Genomic DNA, 22698 nt, shown 5'->3' on the forward strand with positions numbered 1-22698 from the left:
CGCAACTACATGTAAGCGCATGGGAGATTTTGACCACATCGGAATGTGGCCACCTCGGCTACGATGGAACGCTAGCTGAGCAGAGCTACCCGGGTGGGTGTTGTGAAGGTGCACCTACTGACAATTTATTTGTGTAAGGCTGCTAAATGATGCCCGAGGATGTGAGAGAATAACTAGAAAAAGAAAAAAGCATGTGTTTTATAAAAAAATCAACTGCGTTCTGGCGGCCATAATAGAGCAATACCTCTTCTTAGATGTCTTGCTTTTTCATCGCCTGTGCTAAAGTCTCCTTGTCGTCATACAGTCCTCCCTGCATGTTCCAGTCACTAAACATAAATATTTAGTATATGAACAATGTTACGCGTGCTCCGGGAACTAAAAAACGAGAGAATGCCCCCCAAAATCTGAAATTACAGCCTTGCTACACTCTCACGCTGGCCTATTGCAGGTTCTAAATGTTGAAAAAGTTCAATGCAGCCGAGCAGGATAGCGGCTTTAGCTTAAGGAAATAATCTGTGCTGTGCAACGACCGGGAATGCCGTCTGCCAACGCATTCGTTTCAGCGACGAGCATCTTTTTCACGCGACAGTTTTGTTTCCTACTAAGCCTGCATATATCGCGTAACGTTCCAACGAGTAGATGATGCAAATGTAGTGAGAGGAAGATGGTCATTACCATTACATTCTGTCTCAGAACTTCCAAAACATTTTATGACCATTCCTTCAACGATGATAGGCAGGATCAGCTTTGTTTTCTATGCAGGAAACTACAATCAAGGTTGTTCATGGACTGATATTAGAGTTAACGAACTTCACTAGCATGCGTTGGAGCAATGCGAACATACTAAACTTGCGTGATTGTCGCTCCTGGCGTAGCTGGTCCATTCGCAAGTGAAATCTAGTAAGGCGTAAGATAAGCTATAATAACAACAACAACAACCACAACAACAACAACAACAACAACAACAACAACAATAATAATAATAATAATAATAATAATAATAATAACATGCTCGTCTTTTCTATTCATATACCCTAAAGGCCCATTCGGGCCATACATAGGGAAGGGGGAGCCAGTTACAATTAAAAACGTGTAAAAAAGAACATGGTAAGATACAGTGATATAACTATATACAGAAAGAATAACATGCGCAAGTAAGCACTAAACACAGAAATAATCATACATTTAGGAAAATCTTCAACTTGTTAGCAGAAAACATCAAGGTTAATGGCAGATACAATGTCCCTCGGTAGTTTTTTTCCAGTGATATATTGCCAAAAGTAATGGTGAATGACAGTACAGATTAGTGTAGCAAAAAATGGTTGCACTTAAAATGGGTGGTCAAAACGCTGAAAAATACTGTCAGCTCCATTGATGTAAGATTAGCGGAACGGGGATCTACTACGATAAAGCGCGTGAAAATGTGATAACAATGTTATTAGTCGGCAGTTTTTAAGAAAGGGCAATGAAAGTAATTCCTTGATATCCGTAATACTGTAGTTTCGTCAGTATTTCTTTCTGATATATCTTGCCGCTTTATTTTGTATTTCTTCGAGTTTATCGATCAGATAGGTTTGATGCCGATTCCAAATAATGGATGCCTACTCTACCTTTGAACGAACAAGCGTAGTGTATGCTAATAACTTAGAAGCAGAGTTCGCCAAGTATAAGTTACGTTTAATGAAGCCAAGTGTTCTGGATGCCTTACTGGTTATGGTATTAATGTGCTCGTTGCAAGATAAATCAGAGGATAAATGAACTCCGAGATATTTAAATGTAGATACTTTCTCAGCAGAGATTTCCTGAATCATGTAGTAGCTGAATTCCGGATTATGTGTTCTCGTGAACGTCATGGCCTTAGTTTTAGAAATTTTAATTTCCATTTGCCGCTGGCAACACCAAAATGCGAGTTTGTCAAGGTCTACCTGTAATGAGTTCTCGTCTTCGGCGTTATGAATTCGTCTGTAGATGACACAGTCGTCTGCGAATAACCTGATAATAGAAGGTAAAATGTTTCCTATATCGTTATTACAGACCAGAAATAATATTGGACCCAGGATTCAACCCTGTGGTACAACGGATTTTACATGCGAAAGTGAAGATGAGTACCCGTTCATGTAGACTGATTGACTTCGGTTGGTTAAAAAATGAGCTATCCAATTTGTAATCCTACTGTTTATGTTAGGATTTGTTAGCTTCATTACTAAGCGGATGTGTGGAACTTTGTCAAATACTTTTGCAAAATCAATAAATATAGCATCTATTTTAGTCTACCATGCACGGCTTCGTGGAGGTGAGTTACCGATTCGAATAGTTGAGTTTCACTGGAACAACCACGAAGGAAACCATGCTGATTGCAAGAGAAGAAATTGTGCTCTGTTAGAAATTTTATGGTGGTGGATGATATGATAAGCTCTATTAATTTACAACACATGCTTGTGAATGAAATGGGCCTGTGGTTTGAGACTAAGGAGTGCTCACCCGATTTAAAATTGGGAACACACCTCCAGGCGTCCGGCACGCATGCTGTACCAACTGACTGTTGAAAAGTAGCAAGCAAGATACGCGATATAGCTGGTTTTGCTAGCTTTAGCAATTTTGCGCAGATTTCATCTTGTCTGGGTGCCGAATTGACTGGTAGACGATCTATAGCGGCTTCTATACCTTCGCGAGTGAGTACGAGGTCATTCATTGAAGTGTTTAAGCTTAACAAGTTCAGATCTGGTGGTACTGGTTCTTCCGATGTGAAAACAGAACAGAAAAAAGTGTGATAGTAATTCTTGGAATATATCTTTTCTTTAGTTCAGTGAGCGTCCTTTGAAAGATCTGCCAATTTTTGTTTGTATCACGTTTGTTAATTTGTGTTTCCCTGTTGACCTGCATGTTTTTATCGTTTTTCTCTGTAGTTTGCGTACCCATACTTTGTGGGGTAGACGATTGAGAGTACAATGGTCACTGTTTCAGCTGGGATGCAAGCCTATTTGATACCATGCCATTGTACCGATATGAAGACAGGTCACTGTGTAAGTACGACGTGCGATATTTATGGTCAGCAGCACGACGTTGGAGTCAGGAAAGCTTTTCTGTCACACGTCGCGCTGCTTACCAAAGAAAACCAGCATGCTCGTTCTTCAACGCGTGCCTTACAACGTACCACTGTGAAGACTTTATCGCGAGGTTAGATCTTTGTTCGCTAGTCCATCTTCTAGTGCCAAAAGTCAATGGAGCGACACACACCGTCGTCCCTACTACTCTTGTGCTGTCATTTCCGAGCAATACAGCTGTAGTTGGGGCCATAAAGCTCCGTGTACAAGATCGTTGTGGTTTTCATTCAGCCCAGCTATCAGGGTAGTATGTCATTTATTGATTTTCTTACCTGACCAACAGATATCCCGATGGGAATGTTCGCCTTCCAGGAGCCTTACGTGATTCCATTCGTAAACGAAACCAGGTGAGAGTTTACTTTATATTTGTGCTCCCCTATGAATTCCGAATTAACTATTAAAATTCGGCGTCATGTTCAAAAACGTGTGCCAGATGGATGTCATAATACTTGAATAAAGTACCTTCTCGGCTTGGACTATTGCAAACCTCACAATATTACGTATATGTGGGAATTTTCTATGAGAACATTAGAGCCCCTCAACATGTTATATTCTTGTTGTAATGAAAGAAAGTGTAAAGAAATTGGTTGCCGCACGATCGAGACTCATGTGGCAGCACCATTACCGCATTAGTGTGGGTACGCGGTCGGCGGCTTGCAATAAATGCATGTAGCATCGCCATGCTGCAAGTGATTTGAACCGATTGTCTCCATATAAAACGCGCTAACTGCAGTGAACTAATTATATTTAATGCCCTCCAATGCCACACTTTAGCACAAAACGCACAGAACATTCTTATCATACATGAAAGAAACGCAAACTGGAAGCCAACGGGCCATTTGCACTTGCACCACAGTCTGTTTTTCGGCACTTCCTTTGTCCTGCGTCATGATGAGCTTCGTGATGCGGCTTCGTGGTCCTTCGTGAGCCCATGTTTGGCTTGCGTTCTTCCTAATAAAAAACTTTCATAGCGGCACGTGATAGCGCGCTAGCACGATTGCCCGATTTTTCCCTATGCATTTTGATTTATCACCCTAACAATAACAGCATAGCATTTAGTTGCAGTAAGGGGCAAAGCTGAGCAAGTTGGAATTCTTTCAATCAGCACGGAAAACGACCACACCAGCACTATTCTGGTGTTTTTTCCTTTTGGGGGGCGCCGTCGTTTTCCCCAATAATTCCAATTATATTCTGAGGTTCACGTGCGAAAACTACATCCTCTTTATGAGGCATGCCGCACTGGATTTATTTTGACCACCTGAAGTTCTTGAACGAGCGCTAAATGCACGGCACACGAGCGTTTTTGCATTTCAGTCCCATCTCAATGAGGCCGCCGCGGCCAGGATTTGATCCCGCGACCACGTGCTTAGCAGTGTAACTCCGCGATGGTTCTAAGAAGGCGTTTAAGCACAACGCTCTCTTTGGTATGAAACGACATATGCAGTAATGCAGCAAAATTTTATAAAGGGACCAGAATTATTACCTAGTATTCTTTTATGAAAAAATAATGCCCGCTATATTCCATACCGTTAACAGCGTCACAAGGTATACAGAAATGTAATACCTGCCTGCTGGCAACTCTGTTATGGCGTCCGGCATCTAGCGACTGCACGTCACGCATCCTCATGTAATGCTGTACTTTTTCTTCGCTTTTGTAGCCCAGAATAAAAATACCAAATGGCTTTAATTCAATTACAATGCAGAGTTACTTGTCCCTAGCGAGATCTGAACTGCCTAAAAAAACTGCACCTAAGGCCGAAGTAATCCTGGTAGCATTATCATGGTAGCATTATGCGCAGGATGAAGGGTATCCTACGGCACAATATGAGTGGTCCAGATGTTTTTTTTGTTTGTTTTTTGTTCACACCGCATCGCTCCTGTTTCGCCAGATCACAATGAAAGATTTCCTCAGAATCAACACATCGCGACAAGAGTAGGCATTCGCGCTTTACTGCGATAACTTCATTTATTTAAAACGTTACCGAATGCTCTCTATTGCGATATCAATTATATGGACGCTCCAGGCGCATTTCTGCTGCCGCTGTCGCCGTCGCTGTGACGTTCCGTATCATGTCTAAGGGCGATAACATCATCGCAGAGCGCAGTTTGCTATATTTGGGAGTGAAACATGCGGGCGTGAGCCCCCGATGGGGGCTCAATCTCGTGCTCGCGAAGTAAGTGGGGAGGGAGCGCGCCGTCTTACGTGGCGCGCCGTCTTACTTCGATGGCTTCTGTCTAAGGCGCGGCCGCGCCAGCCCTATCTTGAAAGCAATCTTCGATGATTACAGAGTACGCTGAGTCCTTATAGCTTCGTGTGCGCTGTTTTCTGCGCTTAGTTCGCGGTGAAGCGAGAGACAGTACGAAGATCAATTTGCTCGCTACAGCTGCTGTACTTATTCGCTTCAGTGTTTTGACAGCGACTTTCCACAGTCATCGAGTAAGATGTGTTGATGTTTGCGTGTGCAAATGTGACACTACGCTTTTATTTTAGTAAGTAAGCGAATGTTCAAAAGTTTATGCGGCCGATAAAAGTGCTACCAGTAGTTCGTATAGATGCCTACCAATTTGCTATGGTAATCGACGCTTCGTCTTTTGGGCAAAACTGTGACTCTTTGTGATAGGCTTGGAACACAAAGGGAAAACAAAATTGAAATCATGGTGGCCAACGGGGAGTGCGACGACCACACATGGCGCGGTCAACACGTGCAGCCACTGATCTTATTACAGCACAGACTACAACATATGGCCAGATGCCACTACACATCATAAAAAAATAAATACCAGCATTTAGTGACGTGTACGCTACATTCATAGAACAAATAATCTTACAGGGAGTGGACCCCGTATGCACGCAGTAATCACGCACGGACCAGCAGATGACGCGAGGTGCCATCCAAACTAAGCGTGATTCAGTCACAGCCTAGCGTATGGGTTAGAAATTTGGTCTCATTTCGATAGGACTTGCGGGCATGCCCGGGATTCTGTCGATTGCTCGATGCAACAATCAACACGCAAGCACCCCTGCACGACGCTACAACTGTGACGGTGGCAATTTGGTAACGTGGTGCTCTGCAGCTCATAGAGCATGCGTGCCCAAGCCTTGGTAACTCGGGGGCGTTTACTACAAGGTCGATTTAAATGGGTCGAGAAGCTTCGGGCGAGAACAGGTCCAGAAGCTGTTGTCACTGACATCAGCCAGGGGGGTAATAGGAGCAGTGATTGAAGCGCGACTAGGTGAGTTGAAAACCAGCATTATTAAGGAAAAAATATGTTTAATCATAAACAAGAAACATTTCATCCAGCGTAAATTTAATTCCTCATCAATTTGGTATACACGTGGTGAGGAAAAAGATACAACTCTGTACCGCTTTATCATGAACAGTAAATAACACTTTTTGAGCAAGCGCAACAAAAAAGGCAGAAAGGGGGGGGGGAGAGGCATTCTCTCCGCTACCAATGGATTCACTTCTTGTGCGCAGAAGGGCGTGGTCGCAAAGCTGAACTGCTACTTTACACCCCCCTGACAAGTTTCGTTCTTGTTGCGTTGGTCTCAATTATGGTGGCATGTGGCTTGCGAGGTGTGCTTCAACGTCAGTGAACGTGTTCAGTCAAAAGTAGTGAATTGCGACCGCCAGATGAGCGCTCTTGTGGTTGCCTACATCGGGCTCCGCTGGCCGACGGACTTCGCGCCCAACGTTGCTGCGAGCACTCAGTACCCACAGCTTTCTTCGGGCCGCAAGGAAACTATGTTCTCTGCGTGGGTGTGGCTGAGACAGCGGAATAGAGTTTCGCTGCATTGCTTTTCTTGCTAAGATCGAAACGGCCGTCCAGCTGAATTGAGCGGCATTTAAAGCACCACTTACAGATGTAAAGGCAGGTCACGTAAATGAATTTCGCGCCTTTGACAGCAAAAATGGCGTCACTTCTTTTTTAACGGAAATCAAGCCATTCTATTTTTCATCCGCAAGAAGTGTTCCTTCGTCGCACAGACTGCGCTGAGCACCATGATACGCCGATGAAACTCCATGCTTTTAGTTTAGAGACTTCTATGCACTCTTAAAAATTTACTGTCTTTGGGACTTATTTTGGCCGACAACAATAATCGTCATCTGTCTTGCCCGCATTTCCTTTAATTAAAGCTGCGAGCTCGGCACTTCCACGTCACGTACGACATGCGCTTTATCAGCACGACATAGCATTATCGATGGGAAAGTAGCGAGTGCAGCTTTTTTAAGAAAGGAAACGCAAGCGAGGCACATGACGATTATCGTTCTGGGACAATACATACACCCGAAAGGGTGCAAATATTTTAAGAGTGTGCATGCTCCGCTACCAGGTACACTCAGCCTGCTTACGATCGAGGTAAATATCAAGTTGACCTTGCTTACGGTATGCGTCCGGCCACCGTGGTACATCTGTGTGCTATGCGTGCTTCCTGGGCAAAGGTTAACCTATAGGGGAACAACGAGAGCGGACACACCGATAGACCCAAGTGGCCGAATTTACTGTAGCGTCACAATCAGCTGACGTGAATAACTGAACCCCCATTCTGGTTTTGGTTTTAGGACCGCACAAAATTAACGCTAGCTAGTACATGTTACGTCGGCTACGCGAATTCGTACGGGTTTTGACTTTACTTCTGCTGCTCAACCGCGCGCTGTCTAGTTGCGTAATTATGTATTTTATGTACACTCTAAAAACAAAGAGAGTTCCGGGCACTCTCTTTGAGGGAGTAGCGGCTAGTCCCATATTTCACTCTCTTTTCGAGAGTAGATCGACCCTGTTTGAGAGAGAGTAGGTCAACTCCTGTTGACAGAGTTTTGTTACTCTACCGCAAGGGATTGCTAGTACTCTTCCGCAGAGTGATAATACTCTTTCCACAGGGAGTGCTAGTACTCTTCCGCAGAGTGCTAATTCGCCCATCGCAGAGGTAATGGCACTCCACCAGACCGAGTACTTCTACTCCCCCAAATAGACTGCTAGTACTCTTCCCAATACCCTCTTAGCGAAGTCCTGGCCACGCATGCAGGCCGGAAATCAGATCAAATTAGGGCCGCTGATACACCGTTCCCTAGGCGGCACCTCAGAGTCAGTGGCCCAATTCCAAGCGGCCCGCAGAATAGGCGTGAGCAAAGTTATGCAGGATTTTAAAGTAATTTTTCCTGGCTATTTGCTGCCTACCATGGGGCGCGACTGCTCGGAATCGGCCTATGCCTATGCGTCCCGAACGCCACTGCGGAGCAAAAAAAGTTAATTAACATTTCATCCGCAATTACCTACGCAAAGTTCACAATCAGGAGCACATAATCCAATTCGAACACGATAGTCAAGGGAATCACATACTTATGAAGAACCACATTTCTCTATGCATCACCTGGATTCGAACGCGCGTACACTCGCATCTATACAATTCCAAGCACACATCCTAACCATTACACCACAGAGCCACCACACTCAGTCGTGTTCTTTTAGAGGTTATATATATATAACAAATGTATTAGAGGAATCGGCTGCGGTGGGTGGAGTTTCTCTGCATTGTGCTGTGCTGTTGTGTACTGGAATACGTTTGCGTTTGCATCATTTCCATTCCTTGCTACGACTAACGAAGGAATACAACGTAGACGACAACGTGAGAACTATTCACGGCTTGTCGCCACCCCAGGAAAATAACAAATGTGCCAGTCACCTCACGATCGAGTGCTTTTCCAGTCCATGCATTATATGTTCTCCGAAAATATGCGGATACAAAGTATCGTGCCAACCATCCACGTATGTGAATTTAATTCGCGCGTATACTGGTGAGCATTTCTGTTTATTCTTTTCCGCCAGCTCCATTCGTATGTGGTCAACTGCGACGCCAGTACCAGGCATTTCGACGTGCCTCACGCTGCCTTGTAGGCCTTCTTTTCAAGTGCATAGCGTTTGGTTCAGTCCGCTGTGAGCTGTTGTCCTGCATTAGCAGCGGATCGTAAGCGTTTTGAAGAGCATGCATCCCAGCATTTGGAGACTGCTTATGCCGATAGCCTCGTCACATGCATTGGCACGCATGTTAATGTGTCCACTTGTTACGCGTGCACTGCTCGTATCCTGTGGCAGTGCTCGTTCTAAAAGCTTCGAAGACCATCTGCACTCATACTTGTGTTCAATATATATGCACAGGATGGACTTGCCGGCTAGTTGGATGAGCATTTTAGAAGACGAAACAGCGCAACACAAGGACGACGCAAAAACATGGACCACACCACGAAGCGCGGGTGTGGTTGATGATTTTTTTCGTCCTGGTGTTTGCGCTGTTTCTTCTTCCACGACACACGCACACCACAGGTACGCGAAAGTTTAGGAGCATAGGGCGTTAACTTTGTTTTCCCCGTTTTCTCTCAGTGTCAATGGCACAGTGCGTTGCCCGGAATTGCGCATGCCTACCCTCATATTCATAAATGCATCATAACTTGAAGCCCATGCTTGACTTGATCTAAATGATGCAAGTCGTGAACGCACCAAAAGTAAGGCAGTGAGCGTCATATAAAGTCAAGCATGAGCTTTGTATTAAGATACATTTCTGAATACGGGGGTTAGTCATCTACTTCTCACAGAAAATGTCGAAGAAACTCCCCCCAAAACTAGGCACATTCGTAAACTTAACTACGCAATACGAAGCTCCATAGAAAAAGAGTGGTATTAAAAGCTTTCAGTATTTTTCTTTACTCCAAAATGATTGCGCTCTCGTGCCTTCAATGTACAGAGATAGTGCAGCGTTAGCTAAAAAGCATGAATTTCCGAACTCCATGCCAAAATAAGCTTGTAAAATTATTTAGGTGCTAGAATCAAGGGTTTGTAGCGATCCTTGAAAACCCTTTATTTCTAAAATGCCATTTTCAAGGCATTGAAAACCCTGGAATTTTTAGGAGTACTGGAAAGTCCTTAAATACGTACACTTAGCTAGACTTAGCAGACATTGCCAAGCGTTTTTTTCCCTTCTGTGACACTCTTCGCATGTCACAAAAAATTGTCTGTGGAGGTAATAGAAGGAAAACGACATCCTTAAAGTTGAATATACAAAGGAGCTGCAGATACCAGATTTAGACACATGGAACCGGCGACAAATGTACTTGCAGGAGCAGAAGCAGGAAGCTCAACAGTTGAGGCATTCAAAGAAAGGCCGTGATGAGTAAATCGAGAGCTACAGACACAATAAAAGGAAATTACAAATGACTATTGCTTATTTGATGATGAAAAGCTGAGGCAACAGATGACATCACATACAGTTTCAAACCAAACAGTATTCAAGAACTGCAAATGTTGCGGGTCCAAGTAGGTAATTGTGCTATTTCAGAAAAACTTTGAGTGCTTTCTTGAAATGCTTCCTTGTGTGCGTTTAGTGATGGGCGGTGAAAGGCAAATAAGCAGTCTTTCAAACGTTTGAAATCAGTGAAATGCTACTTGTTTTGTTTTCTTTGGTTTGCATTAAAATTAACGATGTTGGTCAACAAGTTATTGCCTGTCCAAACTACTAAAAAAATCACACGAGGTCTTTGAAGTTACTGTGTCGGGGCCTCGAAAGTTCTTGAAAACCATTGAATTTTTTTCTTCAATATTGCTACGGACCCAGTAGAACAACTGTCTTGGAGTAAAAACCTTGGGCACAGTAAAAACGAAGAGCACAGTAAGACTAGAAATGCAGTAGTAGGCAGGGAGGGCCCTTAAAAAAATGTGCCATATCTGCTCGTCTGCCTTATGTTTCTGCATTGACTATCACATTTTTAATAGAAGTGCACTTCCTGTTCTACTCCAATAAACGCAACATTACCAACTCCAGTGTGGGGCAGTCCTTCAGCCAGTGCAGAACTCTTTCTGTACATGCCTGTCAGCTTTGTCATTTTTCCAGCATTGTAGTACGAGATTTGTTAAACTGGTTTCGCAGAATATGAGCAGTATACTCTTAAACTAGCTGTTTATTTGTATGCACAAGTTCAGGTCCTCAGTTTGGTTGCTTGACAAATTACCATACCTCAATAGATACAAGAAACAATTTTATTAGAGTTTAATATAATCCAAACAGTAATAATCACAACAATATAATGCCATACATTTGTTTTAGCACGTATGCAGCCCATGTCTTGGCACTGTATAAATTCAACTATACATCGCAAGTACCCTGTCCTGACCACTATTATTCACATGTGTAAAACCATCACAGCAATTCTTCAACAAATAACACAGTGATTAGTGACACACACTTGGTAACTGCTTCACATGAGCATAATGTATACAAATGGTCCCTGTGTGCCTACACATGACTAGTGCCACCTGAGTACTATTACTCACATGTGTAAAACCAACAAAGCAGTTCTTTAAAAATATCACAGCGCTTAGTGACGTACATGCTTTAACTCCCTTGTAAAAGCTTAATGCAAACACGTGAGCACACAGAAGGCAAACAGTGGGCCTACATGGAAATACCAACGCCTCAATACTACTTCACAAGTGTAAAACCTACCAAGCAGTTCTTTAAAGAATATCACAATGCTTAGTGACATACATTTTGTAACTAGCTTATATAAGCTTTATACAAACATGAGAACATACACAAAGCTATCGGTGCACCTACATAGAAGTGCGGCCATCTGAACACTATTATTTGCAAGTGTAAGCTCAACAGAACAGTTCGTTATAGTAACGCACATTTTTCAACTGCCTTATACAAGCTTAGTGCATGGACAAGAATGCGGAAAAAATAAATTAAAAACATGCTCTATGAATACACAAACAGATCAACACAAATGGTAAACACCGCTTTGAAAACACGTGACCGTGAAAAAGCGCAGCGCTGTGCCGGTTGAAACTGCCATCCAGAAAAGTATTGAGCAATGCTTAAACCTCACGCAATAAAGTGCTGAAAGACTGCGTCTCTAACGCACCTATTTTAATTCAAATTTCTTGAATATAGGGCTCTCTTGCAGATAAGGCATATGATCCAACTGACCTGATTTTACACCTGCTAAGTGCATACAATGCACTCAGATATAACCTGCAATAATAAATATAAAAGGCATTTAAAAACTTGATAGTATGATGAAGATGCATGACTAGAAAAGTTCTGTCCCCCTCGTACTTGTTAAAAAGGTGTAAGTACGACACATGTTCTTTTTTCCGCAATTTTTGCTATTATGGACACCCGGGAATCTCGAACCCACAAAAAAAGAAGATACTGCTGTGTTAATAGTCTTATGAATACTTTTTTGTGAAAGCTTTTTACAGACAAGCTGCAGTCTCGTTTCTGGACGCTGAGCTTTATCATGCAAAATAACATGGAAAGTGGTCACATGGGAGCATGACACTATGCCATAATGTTCGTTTCAATTGACTCTCTTGCCCTACAAGTCACTGCTGGCTGTGACCAGTGATAGAACAGCAGTGTCTGTGTGATTTTCATCACCCCCGCAGGGGCGTCTGCGTCAGCAGGCGTTTGGTGCGTTGCGACACCACGGACCCGAGCACACGAGGGTTGGACCCTCCCGCGTGTAGCCGTGCGCGGCTTGGCCGGGTCCGGGGAAAGGGGGATCCTGGGGATTGAGCCGATGCCGGGTGTTTGGACCTTTAAGGCCCCCCGGCGGAGGCAACACACCTCTTTGGCCTCTGCTTCACGTAGACGGCACCGCCGGACTGACCCACCCGGGGGAAATCGGCAGTCGCCTTTTCCTGTCCTTCTCCCCATCTTCGTCTTTCGCTCTCACCTTTTTTATGTTTTCTGTCTTCTCTTCACTTCTTATTACTTCCGTATTTCCTGGCGGCAAGGGTTAACCTGGTGTAGTTTATCCAACCTTGGGTCTATTAGGTTATAGCGGCTATGTACAGCTGGCGTTTGCGTTTCCTTCGGGTCTTGTAGCGTCCCCTTGTTGGGCTCGATGGTAGGTGGCTGGCATGGCTGCCGAAATTAAATAAACATGTATGGATTTATCATCCTTCCCCCGTCTGTCTGATCGGCCTCTTAACAAAAGAGGACGCACCGAAGAAAAGTTGCTATTTTCTTGTCAACCTAAGCAAACGTTCCCACGATTTCACGTTATTCATATTGAAAATCCTGAAAAGACAGTTAGAATGATATCGCCGTTCACGGTTGCGAAATGTCTCACTGACTCAGTTGGCCCAGGCTACAAAGTCACAAAAATGACTAGCGGTGACCTCCTGCTTGAGGTCCGTGATAAACAACAGCATGACAAGCTCCCAAATCTGGTCTCCTTCGGTAATGTAAACGTAACAGTGACTCCACATCGATCCATGAATACAAGCAAAGGAGTAATTTCCGACGACGACCTGTTGTATCTTAGCGAGGAAGAACTTCTAGAAGGTTGGAACTAACAGAACGTCACCACAGTAAAGAGAATTATAATCAAACGGGAAAACAAAGAAATTCCAACTAAACATCTGATCGTTACCTTTGCGTCCAGTGTGCTGCCAGGAACATTAGAAACAGGCTATACTAAAGTTCGAGTCCGACCATACATCCCAAACCCTCGGAGATGTTTCAAGTGCCAGAGGTATGGCCACGGCTCACAAAGTTGCCGGGGCCGACAAACTTGCGCAAAGTGCGGTGTCCAGGATCACCTTTCAGATAATTGTAATGGCGCACTCCACTGTCCCAACTGTGGCGGCGGACATGCAGCTTTCTCTAGGGCTTGCCCTACATGGCAGAAAGAAAAAGAAATAATTACCCTCAAAGTAAAAGAGAACATTTCCTTCCAGGAAGCGCGAAAGCGCATTTCCTTTCTTCATACCGCAGGGTATGCTGCTGCGGCGCGTAAGGGGGTAACGCCGCAACAGACTCCGGCTTTGGCCCGGACCACAAAGAATGTGGCCGCGGCAGAGCCACCAGCCTCCCAGGCGACAGCAGCCGGCTCTGCTGCGTCATCTCTGAAGGAGGGTCCATCGACCTCTGGGTTGTTGGCCTCCAAGGCCCTGCTTTTCGAGGCAAGGCCTAAGGTGAAAACACCCCGCTTGTGTGAGCGGAAGTCCAGAGGCTCCCAAGAGTCGATGGACACAACCCCGAGCCAGAAGGCGCATGCAGCGCCTCAGGAGCGGCGCGAGCCTCGCGACCGCTCCAAGAAAGACAAAACCCGTACCATAATCACGGGGCCTGAAACGGCTCCGTGAGTCATTTCTCTAACTTGACTCCTCTTGACACACAGCACATAAACACAAACAATATGGATACACAAATATTACACTGGAACGTGAGAGGTCTGATCCACAACCTCGATGATATAAAAGAACTCTTTCACAAATACAATCCAAAGGTGCTGTGTGTTCAGGAAACACATCTTAAACCTACTCAAACAAACTTTCTTAGGCAATACGCTATTTTCCGGAAGGACCGAGATGATGCTGTTGCATCGTCCGGCGGGGTAGCAATAATAGTAGACAGAGGCGTTGCCTGTCGGCAAGTGCAACTCCGAACTCCACTAGAGGCAGTTGCTATCCAAGCAGTGCTATTCAATAAACTAGTTACTATCGCCTCCGTATACATCCCCTCAAGTTATCAACTCTCTAGCACAACACTTCAAAGCTTTATTTATGAGCTGCATCACCCTTACATAGTGGTTGGCGATCTAAACGCGCATAACCCACTGTGGGGCGACTCTCGCTGTGATGCGAGAGGACGGCTTGTAGAAAACATTCTATTCTCTTCAAGTTCCTGCTTGCTGAACAAGAAAAAGCCAACGTTTTACAGCTCTACACACAAAACATTTTATTCGATAGATCTAAGCATAGCGTCTAGTACAATTGTGCCATATCTGGAGTGGGATGTCATTAATAACCCTTATGGAAGTGATCACTTCCCCATCGTTCTAAACCTTAAAAAACAAAGTGCGTGTCATGCACATCTTCCTCGATGGAAAGTTGACTCAGCCGACTGGACTAAGTTTCGCGAAATAGCACAGCTGCCATGGAATGATATCTCTGAACTTAGCTTAGACGACGCAGTAGCATACATAACCGCGTTCATTATTGAGGCTGCATCAGTATGCATTCCCCAAACAAATGGGTCGCCCTCGAAACGACGTATTCCATGGTGGAATGAGGAGTGTAGGGAAGCCAGGAAAAAGCAAAACAAGGCTTGGAACCTCCTCCGTAACTCCCCAACCACAGAGAATCTGATTAATTTCAAGGCGATCAAGTCGCAAGGTAGAAGAATGCGCCGCCGCGCTAAACGCGAAAGTTGGAAAAACTACATAAGCAGCATCAATTCATACACAGACGAACGAAAAGCCTGGAACAGGGTGAACAAAATAAAAGGCCGCGAAACTCATCCCTTACCTTTACTAAATACACAAGGAGACACTCTTGAGGATCAGGCAGATTGTCTAGGTTCACATTTTGAGCACATTTCGAGTACATATCATTACACAGATACATTTCTAAAATACCAGCGACTGGCAGAACAGAAGAATTTGGGTCGGAACAGCTCATCCAATGAAGTATACAATCGTCCATTTGGAATGGCTGAGTTCCAGGCCTCACTGAACTGTTGGAACAAGTCCGCCCCAGGAAGTGACATAATAATGTATGAGATGATCAGACACCTACACCCTGAAACACAAGAAACACTACTGTCACTCTTCAATTCTATGTTCTCCGCAGGCTACATTCCGTTTGCCTTGAAAGAAGCAATCGTAATCCCCATTCTCAAAGAGGGCAAGGACCCTTTCTCACCCAACAGTTATAGACCTATAGCTCTCACAAGTTGTCTATGCAAATTATTTGAGAAGATGATTAACCGTCGCCTCATCCATTTTCTTGAAAGCCACAATATACTTGATCCCTTACAGTGCGGGTTTAGGGAGGGTAGATCCACAACAGCTAACCTTGTTCGCATCGAGACAATTATCCGTGATGCCTTTGTCCATAAACAGTTTTTTCTGTCAGTATTTTTAGATATGGAAAAGGCATACGATACAACCTGGCGCTTTGGAATCCTCCGTGACCTCTCTGAAATGGGAGTTCGAGGCAACTTGTTGAACGTGATTCAGAGTTACCTCTCCAATCGCACGTTCCGTGTTAGATTGGGTAACGTTCTGTCTCGCCCATTTACACAAGCGGCCGGTGTTCCACAAGGTGGTGTGCTGAGCTGCACTCTTTTCATTGTCAAAATGAACTCGATCCAGGCTGTCATACCACGTACTATGTTTTATTCTGTATATGTGGATGATATCCAGATAGGTTTCAAATCATGCAATCTAAGTATGTGCGAGCGACAAGTACAGCTTTGCATAAATAAACTGTCTAAGTGGGCTGATGAAAATGGTTTTAAGCTAAACCCTCAAAAAAGTACATGCGTTCTGTTCTCCAACAAGAGAGGCATACTGGCGGACCCCGCAATAGATCTGAATGGAGAACGGCTATGTGTGAGCCATGAACATAAATTTCTAGGTATCCTTTTAGACAGCAAGCTAACTTTTGTACCACACCTAAAGTATCTTAAGGCAAAGTGCCTCAAGGCTATGAATCTGCTGAAGCTGTTATCACGTACATCTTGGGGAAGCGACAGGAGATGCCTTTTAAAGATGTACAAAAGTCTAATATTAACACGGCTTGACTACGGAGCAATAGTCTATAATTCTGCTGGACCTAGCGCTCTGAAAATGCTAGATCCTATTCACCACTTAGGCATCCGCCTTGCAACAGGCGCCTTTAGGACAAGCCCTGTGCAAAGCCGCTACGTCGAATCGAACGAATGGTCATTGCACTACGAAAGGACATACTTAACTTTCTCCTACGCCCAGAAAGTTAACTCAGATGTTAAACATCCTTGTCATTCTGCTATATGCGACTTGTCCACTGCTAGGCTATTTCGTAACCGCCCAGCCACTAGGCCTCCTCTGTCCCTCCGGTTGGAAGCACTCTCAGACAAAACAAGGGTCCCTCTTTTAGAGAATGTCTTAATGGCCCCCACTGGGCTTTCACCGCCTTGGGAGTGGGAAACTATCAAATGCGACATCTCTTTCTTAGAAATATCTAAACAAGCACCTGAAGCTCACATACAATCATATTTTCTTGAACTTAAAGAAAAGTATTCCTGTGACGAATATTACACAGATGCTTCGAAGTCTCCTGCTGGTGTTGCTTACGCAGCTCTCGGACCCTCATTTTCAGCTTCTGGGCCACTAAACCCCCACACCAGTATCTTCACGGCAGAATCATACGCTATACTTTCAGCTATTCAACACATAAGGCGTAGAAATGTCGCAAAGGCTGTCGTCTTTACAGACTCATTAAGTGTCGTGAGAGCGCTAATTACCTTACGAAAACATAAGAATCCCGTTCTAAATGAGCTGTATAGCTTGCTGTGCTCCGCATATATGTGCAACCAAGTGATTATACTATGCTGGGTACCTGGCCATAAAGGTATAAAAGGGAACGTAGCTGCTGACGAAAACGCTACGTCAGTGAGTTTTAGCGACACAGATGGAAAGATCCCCATTCCTGCCACAGACCTAAAGCCCTTTCTGCGCCGTAAATTAAGAAATCATTGGCAAGCAGAGTGGGATACACAACCATTGAATAAGTTGCATGTTATAAAACCAAGATTGCAGAATTGGATAAGTGACAAAACAGCACGGTACAAAGAAGTACTTCTTTGCCGATTAAGAATAGGACACACTTACAGTACTCACTCCTACCTCTTGACTGGCGGGGATCGTCCTACTTGTAGTAGGTGCGGCGATAGCCTGACAGTCCTCCATGTTCTTATCCAGTGCCCTGCAATAGAAACAGAGAGGAAAAAGTATTTCCCTTCTGCATATCGGGAAAATATACCACTTCACCCTGCATTTTTTCTTAGTGATGAACCGTTTTTAAACTGCAAATAGTTTTAGATTTTTTAGCTGAAACCAACATTCTGAAAATAATTTGGCCAGGAAATTTTAACACGTGATTACCAGCCCTTGCATTCGAGGGCCGTCTTGATGATTTAATGTTACTGTTGTCTCGTTTTCGTATGTCTTTTATCAAAACACAACTGGCATCTATCACGTCCATAATTAATCAGTGTCATTATTTTACTAGCTATATATTTACGTCATCTACAGCGAAAGTTTTTAGGCCCTTATACAGCCATGTCACACCTACCATAATAAATTCACTGTCCACCCCATTCAGAATAAATCCTTTAAATTACCATTTGTCATGGCGCTCTTTGACCACAACTGGCCCTTGCGCCATTAAAAACCACATATCATCATCATCATGATTTTCATCACACTTTTCTTCTATGCCATCCTTACCAGAGTTGGCGGCAAATAGATACCCAAATTTTGATAGTGTTGCTTTCTCATGTGGTTGTTTTTGATTTGCTTAATATCAGTTGGCACTTCAGCTGCATCAAACTTCTTTTTTACCTCTTCAACAACAAGATCAACAGCAATCTTATGACACCTGTGTTGTCCTTCTAGTTGCCTACGAAGACCAGTTAATCTAGCAACAACACTGACAGTCTCTACTATCTTCTAATGGGGCAAAGGCGTGCCCCACCATGTGTTCCACATTGTTGTCCCTATGTGGGCTGGCTGGGCAGGCAACAACTGCAATATGTTTGCATATCTTAAAGTGATGCTTGTACTGTGTTATAAAACTTAACTTAGTCTTGTACTTGCTGCACAAGAACACTGGCTCACAGTCGTGGTGAAAAGCTTTTGTATGTTGAGCAAATGAGTTGTATGCACTACAAAAAAGTCACAGTGATAGCACACATGTTGCTCTACCAGGCCTGGTGTGGTTCCTTCTGACACTGCTGCTGATGCTGACACACTGCTGCTTGCCTCGCACACTGTTGCAGCTGCAGTAGACATGGCCGTCTGTGTATGTATTGCTGCCGTGTCACCTGTCATGATAACTTCAGGTTGTATCGGGCTCACTTCTGCAACAGAGATGCCATTTGCCCCTTGAGAGCTCTCGTCATCAGGGCCAATAATTTCGTAGGCATTGTCTCCTGCATCGAAGAACCATAAGAAGTCTGAATTAATAAACATAGCTCTAAAGAGTACGGACATCAAAACTTAACGACAAGCTTTGCACATCAGTGACCAGGCTTAATGAATAATACTTGCAGGAGGAGTTACACAATTGTGTGTACATTACAGTTAAGCCTCATTAGAAGAGATACTCAAGAGGCACGGGAAACATGTCTCGAAAGCAAAAATTTTAAAACACTGAGGAGCCAGAATAGATCACTTTATTATGCATCATCGCTAACGTATGTTTATATATATCTGAAGGAGTAATTGCTCAGGGTGGCTTAAAGGGCCCCTAAACCACTTCTCGACATTTTCTGAACATTTCAAGTAAACACGCGCATCAAAATCAAAATGCCGTCACAATTGACGATGCCAAACGCCACAGTGTCGGAGCACCACAATATGAAGAAAACGACCCCGTGCGCCTTTCTGGACCTATCCTGCACCCCTCAGTTTGTCCTGACATCACTAGCCTGTCTCTGAAGATGTCACCAGTTTCCGGTGCTGTCGATTGGTCGAACAAAAGTGTACGACTGCCGGCAAGGCCTGCAAGCAAATACACACTCCTTCTTCCTCGTCGCGTTGCTTGCGATGCCATTGTGGGCAGCCAATGGGGGCAAAGAACAGAAACGCCAACAGAAGGGGCTCTGAGGCTCTTCAACATGAGCCACCATACAGTTCCATTGTATTGACGAGCTCATTAGCGCCACTCCTCGCAGGACGACGGGCCAGTGCAGCAGCAGCAGAGCTTGTTGGTGATGGCCTGTCCCATAACATTTGGAGGTGTACTAGGCGAGGAAAAGACGATACTGACCAGATGGCGTGTACCAGATGAAAGAGCAAAATGAGCGGGGACTACTTTTCGATAATCAAACACACGTAGCGCCACTATTACTGCACCGTTTCGAAAAATTCTCGTGACTACGTGTCCGTTGCCTTAACATGTACAACTGCAACACCGCAATTAAATTTCAACCTCGGTGGTTTAGGGGCCCTTTAAAGAAGACATTCACAGCTTTTCAGTGACTGTAGATTGTGTTAGCTTCCTTCCTAACTTCCGGAAGTTAAACACTTCACTTTGCAAGCCTTGTTGCTCGCAGTACCTTTGAGGTGCTCTTAGACGCTCGTCAGCTTCAACTGCCGACACTTTCTGCCCTGCACTGTCCTCGTTTCCCTCCTTTTCTAGTTCGTGCTTAAAGAGACATGCACAATTAACTTGTGTGAGGATTGCGTGATCTTTACGCCCTTCGGAGCACACAAGGCGCATGAAGTGAATGTGTCTGGGTTCTGTCCCTTCGAAGTAGTGAATACTTAAAAAGTCCTTAGTAACAAAGGTGTCTCTTGTGTACAGTGTTGTTAACGTCGCAAACATTGGAAAACCAACCAAACCATTTTCAGATGTCTCTTACAACGAAGTGTATCTTGCAATGAGATTCTACTATACTGAATATTTTTCATCGATGGATCATCAGCATTTACATATAGTCGCAAAGACATGTGTGGAATGGCGAATCAAGAAAAAGCTCGTACTCTTACTTTTTGTACCTAACATAAGCGGCTGATAACAATATGATAAAAAAGCAGGTAATGAGGCTAGCACGGAACATAATCCTTCAGCTTTAAACAGTTTTTTGGGCCCACATCATTCCCTCATATGACATAAGGAAACAACTTGATTGCAGTAATGGCTGCATGTGATCTGAGTTGATTGAAACAAACAATACGAAAGGTTGCCCTGTATGTAATTTTATCAGACTGTTTTTTACATGTCCTGCTGGCGATCCTGGCTGCACGATGTTTCTCATGCTTTTTAGCATGATTCCTTTCTTTTCCACTCCACTCTTTTTTTCTGGTTTTCTAGCTTTTCCCTTCCACCTTGCGTAAAACAGCACACCTGAAGTATCAAATCTGTTGAATTATTGTGTGTATCAATCCTGTTAACATGCGGGCTTCTCTGTGGTCTGTGTTGTATTTTTGCACTGTACAAGTAAATTCAAGATGAAAGATGGAATGTCCCTGCCTTTAGTTTAATTGTGCATATATATTGTCACAGACAAAGCCGCTACCGCTACCGCTACCACATGCTAGGCATGTGGGGTGGCTCCGAGAAGAAAAGAACGACGAAGGTGCCAGGACAGCGACACACAAAGAGATCTATAGCGTCAACCGAAGTCTCTTGTGGCTTTGTCTGTGACAAACTGGTGGAGGTGCTGGGTACGTGTCTATGTACTCTGACCCCCAGGAACTGGAAGCGGACAGCCTACGCAAAAGCCGACGGCTTCAAAGACTACCTCCGGAATACGGCCCGCAAGATCTGCCAAGGATGTCCACCACAACCGCAAGTCAGACACAGGAGACATATGGTACGGGACAGCCTCCTGCGTCGCTGGTTTTCCACACCCCACGCTGGCCACGGTCATTCCATGGTGAGCCTTTTGAGGACGTGGAAAACTGGCTCGACGACTTCGATCGCGTGGCTGACGTCAATTATTGGGACGAGCAGAAAAAGTTAAGGAACGTGTACTTCGCCCTCGAGGACTCTGCCTGAACATGGTTCGCTAACCACGAGCCATCCATCACCACCTGGCAAGAATTTCAACGGCAGATATGCGATACGTACAGCAGCCCCGCAAGAAAAGAGCGAGCAGTGCAAGCCCTTCAGAACAGGGTTCAAAGGCCGAACGAAAGCGCAGCCATGTTCGTAGAAGACATGTCGCGGCTTTTCAAGCGTGCTGACACTGGCATGACAGAAGCGAAGAAAGTACGCCTGCTGATGCGTGCGGTGAAAGAACAGCTGTTTGCTTGACTGATGCGAAGGCCTCCAGCTACAGTAGCTGAGTTCGTCAGTGAGGCGACAACAATGGAGCGAGCCCTTCAGCAACGCTCCTCGGTCTACGATCGCCAAATCAGCCTGAGATCAGCATCTTCTCTCTCGTTGCCCTATGACACTGATGCGCTTCGAGAGCTTGTACGTAGTATCGTGCGTGAGGAGCTCGATCGACTACAGGGAGTGCGATTTCAACCGACCGCAACATCCCTCACAGATATCATCCGCGACGAAGTCCGCCAGGCGACACAGCCATTCGTGCAAACCAGACCTGAAGCCTCCCCCATACTGACTTATGCGCAAGCAGTGGGGCTACCTGCGCAACCCCGGAACCATCGTAACCCGCCTTCTTCTGAAGAACCGCTGTGCCACCTCCAGGGTCAAGCTTCACGTACAAATATGTACGGGTCCGCGAGCCCCCGAATCAATACGCGAAAGTCAGACGTGTGGCGCACACCTGACTATCAGCCACTCTGCTTCCACTGTGGTGAAGCGGGCCACTTGCACCGTGCCTGCTACTACCGAAGAACAGGACTCCAGGGCTATCACCCTGGCGCTCGTCGCCCACGTGAGGGAGAGCGCCCTCGAGAAATCCAGCAATATCTGGCCAGTCAACCTTCGTCGCCGTACACGCAGTTCCCACCGGTTGAACCGTCCCTGCCGATGACCCGATCTCCGTCTCCACAGAGGCGCCAGTCACGATCACCGCCTCCTCTACGATCGGCGTCACCTAGCCGCTACACTACGTTCTCCGCTT

General features: G+C 44.8%; 1 protein-coding gene across 16 annotated transcripts in view; it reads left to right on the top strand.

Moving 5' to 3' along the window:
* LOC135908735 (uncharacterized) overlaps positions 1 to 22698 on the top strand; it is a 1076237-nt gene that overhangs the window by 943740 nt on the left and 109799 nt on the right. For all 16 annotated transcript variants that reach the window (XM_070529152.1, XM_070529157.1, XM_070529150.1 and 13 more), the window contains 2 exons: positions 2965 to 3023; positions 3388 to 3451. In XM_070529152.1, coding sequence (XP_070385253.1) covers positions 2965 to 3023; positions 3388 to 3451 — 123 coding nt within the window. The remainder of the gene's footprint in view (positions 1 to 2964; positions 3024 to 3387; positions 3452 to 22698) is intronic.

Source organism: Dermacentor albipictus, unplaced genomic scaffold (genome assembly GCF_038994185.2).
Source record: "Dermacentor albipictus isolate Rhodes 1998 colony unplaced genomic scaffold, USDA_Dalb.pri_finalv2 scaffold_18, whole genome shotgun sequence".
Taxonomy (NCBI): Eukaryota; Metazoa; Arthropoda; class Arachnida; order Ixodida; family Ixodidae; genus Dermacentor; species Dermacentor albipictus.